This window comes from Acyrthosiphon pisum, chromosome A2 (assembly GCF_005508785.2).
Source record: "Acyrthosiphon pisum isolate AL4f chromosome A2, pea_aphid_22Mar2018_4r6ur, whole genome shotgun sequence".
NCBI lineage: Eukaryota > Metazoa > Arthropoda > Insecta > Hemiptera > Aphididae > Acyrthosiphon > Acyrthosiphon pisum.
In genome coordinates, this window is record NC_042495.1 from 24,723,220 (window position 1) to 24,730,337 (window position 7,118).

Below are 7,118 nucleotides of genomic sequence, written 5' to 3' on the forward strand. Positions count from 1 at the left end.
GTTTTCAGTTTCAACTTTTCTTCTCTTTTTATCCATATTCAAATAAAAATAGTAGAACTTAGAAATTATATAACCGAAATAAATCGAAAAAATAAATTAATGCAACTAACACGAAAAAAATTACAATGTAATACAACGGCGGTAATCGACAGACTGACTACGTCGACATAAAATCAACTAGCAGTCACCCAATGACCAAATTAAAGTTTAGATAAGATATGCTTTGCGACCAATTTATCAACAGTTGTCGGTGAATCGGTGAAAACCAATAATATTTAACAAAAGTAATAATTTACAACAATAACACATAGAATATAGATTATAGAATGTTGTCGTAATATGTATTTTTATTTTTTGTCTGCGGGCCGGATAAAATTTGTTCACGGGCCGTACTTAGAATTTTAATAGCCAGCGAAAAATGTTCAGATTCCTAATGTGGCCATCCAAAAATATTAATTGGTGACCCCTGCTCTAAACGATTTACGAATTATGTCAAAAAACATCGGCTCATCGGCGTACAGTTAAACTTTTCATGGTAAACGTTCTATTGTCTATCAGTAACGTTTGGCGGTAAAATCACAGATAACAAAACTTAAAGCTTATCTATCCAACCAGTACCATATTATAACAACGATGGTAATAATACTTATTAAATTATACCATGATTAGGTATACACATCGATGTTGACATGATACCGGACTCAGTTGTAATAATAATATGGTCTTTGATTACAAACTATAAAAACAATAATAATTATTCTATTCTTGCAACGTCGATAACAATATCTACGTGTTGCGCTTTAGTGTATTAATAGTTTAGATTATCTTGCGGGTCGCGGGAAAAGTGAAAACTAAAATTTTTAATATTTTTTTTTCATAAAATGCTTTGGTATATTATATATGGGCCCCTCACATAAAGCCGCAGACTATGCAGCGGCATACCCTGTGCGCACGCCTATGAGGTACAGCACTGTTGTAGATAATATTATACTATGTAGATTATAGCATATAATATTATGTTATATTTTTTATATATTTTATTTAATTAGGTATCATTACTCACTGCAATTAAAATCGTTTTTGGTTATTTCCTTCAACGATTTTTTGCTCATTTCTACGGGGAAATGACACGACGGGTCGTAATTCCCGAGTAAATCTCGCTGGGGGTAACTTGTCTTCAGCACGTTTACGAACAACAGAATATTGCAGTCGCATGTCAACGGGTTATTGTCAAGCAGTCTATAGTAGAAAGCATTAATGTTTTGCTTAGACAAATATAGGTACAATTCAAATAAGTGATGATCAAAATTTGTCTCGGTCTTGCGGTCTCGCAAGACTCTTGCTTCAAGACCAAGACCAAGACCAAGATGGTACTTGTCTAGAAAGACCAATACCAAGATTAGGCTTGCAAGAAGAAGACCAAACCAATACCGAAGCTGCAAGATCAAGACCAAAACAAGACCATCACTGCAAGACTCTTGCAGTCTCGCAATTTTTTTTTTCCCCGAAAACACATTAGTGTACCTATCTAAATTCCATTAACTAATAATTTATATCGAAAATAATAAGAATTTATTTGTATTGTTATGAAATTGTATCAGTAACTATTCGAGGAAATGGCGAATTATTGAAAAAAATATAAAAAAATATAATGAGAATTAATATTACAAAATAACATAGTTGTTTCATACTAATTAACAATTACTGAAAAATTATTTTATTTTCCCAAAATCGATAAAAACGTCGAGAGTTGTCTTGCTAATAGAATAATGTATGTCCATAACACATCTTTACTTTGAATCGACTATACTAATAATTGCTGAAAGTCATTACGGACTACGGCAAGGCTGGGCAAGTTAACTATTTTTTTTAACTCGTTAAGTTAAGTTAATTTGGAAAAATGTAAGTTAAGTTTAAAGTTAAAAGTTACTTTCCTTTTTTATTTAACTTGTTAAAGTTACAAGTTAGTTGAAAAAAATAAGTAACTTAACTTAGTTAAAAATAATTTACTTTTTTTTTTTTCATATAAAACTTATAATTACACCATTTACACCTCATGTTAAAGATCTATAAATAACATAATATTGTAATGTAGGTCTTTATATCTTAAAAAAATGTATTTTGTTGTAAGTACTTATATATTATGAAATCCAACAAAATAACTAAATTATTTGTATATTTTTTTTTTTTTACCTAAAAGTTTTCCAAAGTGATGGTAAAACTTTTAAATTTTACTTTGTTATTACCAACTATGAACTAAATATTAATAATCAAATTAATTATAAAAGTATATAATTTAACGTGATTATAAAATGAATTAACGAGCTAAGTTATAAGTTACTTTAAAAAAAAAGTAATTCATTAAGATAGAAGTTACTTCTTAAAAAAAAAGTAACTCGTTAAGTAACTTAGTTAAAAGTAACTTAACTTTTTAACTTAACTTTAACTTTTTAACTCGTTAATGCCCAGCCTTGGACTACGGTAGGTATAATTTTAATAGAAAGTGCGTTTTTATTTTCGTTCGTAGCTTGTGTGATTTTTCTGTGATGGGCATTGTTTTCTTAAACTAGTGTCAGTACCTATAGCAAGTTTTAAACGAGTATAATACAATTTTAAATGTTTGACTTGTTTTATGTTAATGTTTGATTTATGAATATACTTTGTAATATATTGGACTAAGTTTCATCTTAGAGATCAAAAAACCTACACAAAGCTATAACAGGTATTTAGTTTTTTTTTATATATTTTGTGGAAATAGCAAGAGTCTTGCAAGAGACTTTCGCAAGGCCAAAACCAAAACCAAGACTGAGTCTGCAAGACCAAGACCAAAACCAAGATTTTGAAAGTCTTGGTCTTGATCTTGTTTTGATCATCACTAATTCAAATAATGAAAGTATAACATTTATTATAATATTAATAATATATAATATATTGCTGGCAGTTCATGCTGACTTACAAACGACTCAACGACGTTAGTGAATCGAATGTCCCGGGTGGAATATTTCTTATCATTTTGTGGTTCAAATACTTATTATAAAATACAAAATGTCATTTTCACTCGGCTATACAATACGATCACATGAAAAATGTGCTTAATACTTACAGTCTATTCAGTTTTGTAAGTCCCTTAAACATTTCCAAATCGAGCTTATGGATGTTGTTGTAATCCAAGTGTAATACTTCCAAACTCGTTAAATTATTAAAAGCCCCAGTCTCGATGTTATCGATTTTATTTCCACTCAAGAATCTAATAATTTAATACTTTATTATATTCATAATATATAGGTAACATTATTTTATAAACAATATATATTTTTTTTTATTTTTTTTTTTTTAATTAATATCGAATGATTACTGGGCCTCACTGAGAAAAACTCGCGTGGAGGCCCAGGGTTATCTTAGATTACAAATAATTCTTCTTGTTCTAAGGTACATATTACATTTTATATAATCACTAGCTATTTGTATATTATATATATTATTTATATTAGGCATATTGTATAATACGATCACATGAATAATGTGTTTAATACTTACAGTTTATTCAGTTTTGTAAGTCCCTTAAACATTTCCAAATCAAGCTTATGAATGTTGTTGTAATACAAGTGCAATTCTTTCAAACTCGTTAAGTTATTAAAAGCCCCAGTCTCGATGTTTTCGATTTTATTTCTATGCAAGAATCTAATGATTAAATAATTTATTATATAGATAATTTATAGGTAATAATATTTTATAAATAAATGTATAATCACTATAGCTATTTGTTAATTTATATTCTTACAATGCCTGAAGCTTCGAAAGGTTTGCAAATGCACCATTTTTCACTTCACTTATATTATTGTTGCTTAAATGTCTGAAAATATGATTACATTATTGATTATAATTAATTAATAATGTCTATGCATTTCCAAGTGTTTATATTAGGTATATGATAACTCACAAGGTCTCTAACTCTGTCAGATGAGCTAATGATTCGATATCCCTAATTTTATTGTAGCTCAAGTCCCTAGAATACAACACAATTTGTTTCTTGTCGTATATCTACTGGTATTATGAGGTTAGGTCTGGTATTTGATGATTATAATTAATGAGTAATGTTTATTTCTATATTTAAAAGTGTTGACATTATAGTATAACTCACAAGTGCTGTAAGTCTGTCAGATGAGCTAATGATTTCAGTTCGGTATCCCTGATTTTATTATCGCTCAAGTCCCTGGAATACAATATAATTTGTTTAATTATTATCGTACAAAATATATGATTATTTCATAATATTTTTGGCCCTAATTTTATGTAAATTATTTTACTTGTTTTTCTATTTTCTTTTGTACTTAGGTACCTACAGATGTCGATCATGTGTAATGTATCAATATAATAATTGTTTTCATTAATATCGAAATCTGCACAAGTTATGGATCTAGTTATCATAAACAATTATAATTTTTTCCTAATTCTATCACGTTCATTTTGGGACTTAAAAGTTAAAAAGTTAAACCATACACAGAATTCGTTGTTCATGCACTGGGTAGTATGACTGCACGGATTGTCACAAATTATTTTTTTCAAACGATAATAATAATGTTAAGCGGATGACTGGCTAATGGCTTTCCAACGATATTACATTTTAATATAATTATTGATTATGAAATATATCATGTTTTAAAAACACACGTTTAATTTCGAATGAAAACAATGATCGTCTGAATCAAGGGGTCAAATTGATGTCCATCAGTTAGTACTACAACCTCAAATCCAAGCCTTCGCATAAACAAGTTAAAAAGTTAAAGTTAAGTTAATTTTAACTTTATCACTTTTTTTAAATTTAATTTCTATCAACTTAATTTTTTACTTAACTTATTTTAATTCATATAATCTTAATAAATAATGAGTTACTTTTAATCAAATTCAAGTTAAGTTATTTTATAAAAAATTAAATAATGAATATAATAAAAACGTTAATTCTTATTGATAATGCACATTATTGCATAACCATTTACTAGAATAGGAAATTAGAAATAATTTCAGTTAAATTAATTTCTTGTTCCATTAACAAGAATTATTCAAGAGAATTAACTTAACTAAACATTTAGCAATAGTAATTTAGGTGTATCATCTTATATATTATAAAGATATACCATATAATACTGTGGCATACTAATAACAATAACAATTATAATAATTAATAAGTACTAATAACTAATAAGTAATAGTATATTATACTATGATATTGACATTGATACATGTCACAAATGTAAATTCTCAAGAATGTAATATTATTAAATATTTTCGACATAAATAAGTTATTTTTTAATTAAAACCAATTACCTTATGCTCATATATTGGCTATTTCCTGTGTTCAATAATATTTATGATTTTTATTATTTTAAACCATATTAATAGAGGTATTTACAATTTATATAGATATTAAAAAAATAATATTAATAATAACTTAACTAAGTTTAAAAAAATAAAGAAGGTTAACTGTTAACTTTAAACTTTTTAAAAATTATTCTATCAACTTAATTTATTTCAATTGAAATTATCATTAATTTTCCCAGGCTTGCTCAAATCATACTTCAATAATTTTTTACGAATTTGCTACTAGCTTCTTTTTTTACAAGCCGTAAACGAATAATATACCATTGCCTATTTATGTAATTATGATATTTTTAAATCGCTATGAGAACGATTTCACTGAACATTTTATTAAAAAGTAAAAATCTTTGGTCACCATTTTTAGGAAACCTAGTGAGCCGTTTCCGTATAAACAAAAACCCTCCAGTGTTATATTATGACCCAGGACGATGGTCATTAGTTATTATTCTTTATAAACTAGTGGGGGTGCGCCAGCAAAACAACCTTCGATACGAGTGATACAATGCAATACGATTGCGAGATCTTGAAATTGAGGATACGCCACTTGAATTATAATATCCATAAGATCATAACACAGAGACAAATTTGAGCAGTTTTCAGTAGTGGGGAAAACGGGGTAAATGATTTTTTAAATGTTACCAATTATTTAACGATATAGTTCACATTTAAATACAATAGCGTTTAATAACAAAACCGGAAAATGCCCACCTTGCATCCAAAAAAACGCCACTGGCGTTGACACAATTATTGATAAATTAGATTTCGCAATACTCGGGCAAAGTAAATTACCACGTACATTTTCAAACTCAACAGCCGGCGTTTTAACGATGGTATTATCTTCCGTGTAGTCTACTTACAGCTTTTTGGTAACCGGAGGTATGTGGGTGGGTATCCGGTCCAGCTCCTGGTCAATGCAGTAGACTTTATCTTTTTCGCACCAGCATTTGTGCGGGCACTTAGCGGTGACTGATGGAAACGACGACAAGGAGAATATCAACAGCAAAAGTAGCAGCATCATTCTAGTTCTCCTTAAAACAGCGGCGGCGGCGGCGTCTTGATGCAACAGGAGAGTCATCGCTCGGACTAGTCGCAAAGCACACTGTCTACACCGCACTTGCCACTGCATAACGTATAATAGAAAAGAATATACAACTCCAAATTTGTTTTTAAAGTGGTTTTTTTTTTTTTTTGTCATAATTTAAATTGGCAACGATTACGAATAACATGCACGTTTTCCTGTTTGTATAATGTATGACATAGGTATAATCAATAATGTTATCTATAGTACGAATCTATAATATATTATATTACGAAGGGTTAGCCTTATAGAGTTAAAGTGAGGAATGTTATTGAAAATTTGTGTACCTACCTAATCTATGCAACTTAATTATTGAAATTTACAATATATAAACACATAATTTATATTTTTTAATTAAATATTTATTTATTTATACATTACTTAATTTATTTTTGAAATTATTGAAGGATTTTCCTGTTGTGATACGAAATTCTTTTATTTCTAATAAGCTTCACCCTTTTTAAAAATAAACACGGAAAACTCAAAACAGTTATTTTCAATATAAAAATAGTAAAATTAACTTTATTATACAATTGTTATAGGGAGAGCTATAATGTTAGTCAGATTTACTAAAAATATATAGTTATTATTTTATAGTTAGCCCGACAAAAATTATGGTGTTTTTCACCAAACATGTTTAGTACTCTGTATTTTACAATTTAAT

General features: G+C 28.3%; 1 protein-coding gene across 7 annotated transcripts in view; it reads right to left on the reverse strand.

Annotated features, from left to right (window-relative positions):
* The window catches only part of LOC100575765 (peroxidasin homolog), a 113,988-nt gene extending 107,474 nt beyond the window's left edge, over positions 1–6,514 (reverse strand). For 2 of the 7 annotated variants that reach the window (XR_003839522.1, XM_029490142.1), the window contains exons 1-6: positions 6,234–6,504; positions 4,142–4,213; positions 3,941–4,006; positions 3,782–3,853; positions 3,538–3,681; positions 3,104–3,247 (exon numbers count right to left, since the gene is read on the reverse strand). Coding sequence is in view for 4 of the 7 variants with exons in the window: in XM_029490142.1 (XP_029346002.1) it covers positions 3,104–3,247; positions 3,538–3,681; positions 3,782–3,853; positions 3,941–4,006; positions 4,142–4,213; positions 6,234–6,502 (767 nt within the window). In the remaining 3 variants the exon portion in view is untranslated. Of the gene's footprint in view, positions 1–1,063; positions 1,240–3,103; positions 3,248–3,537; positions 3,682–3,781; positions 3,854–3,940; positions 4,007–4,141; positions 4,214–6,233 lie in introns of all 7 variants that reach the window. The other 5 variants (XM_016804195.2, XM_029490144.1, XM_029490143.1 and 2 more) reach the window with 5 other exon arrangements.
* Between the last annotated feature and the right edge of the window lie 604 nt (positions 6,515–7,118).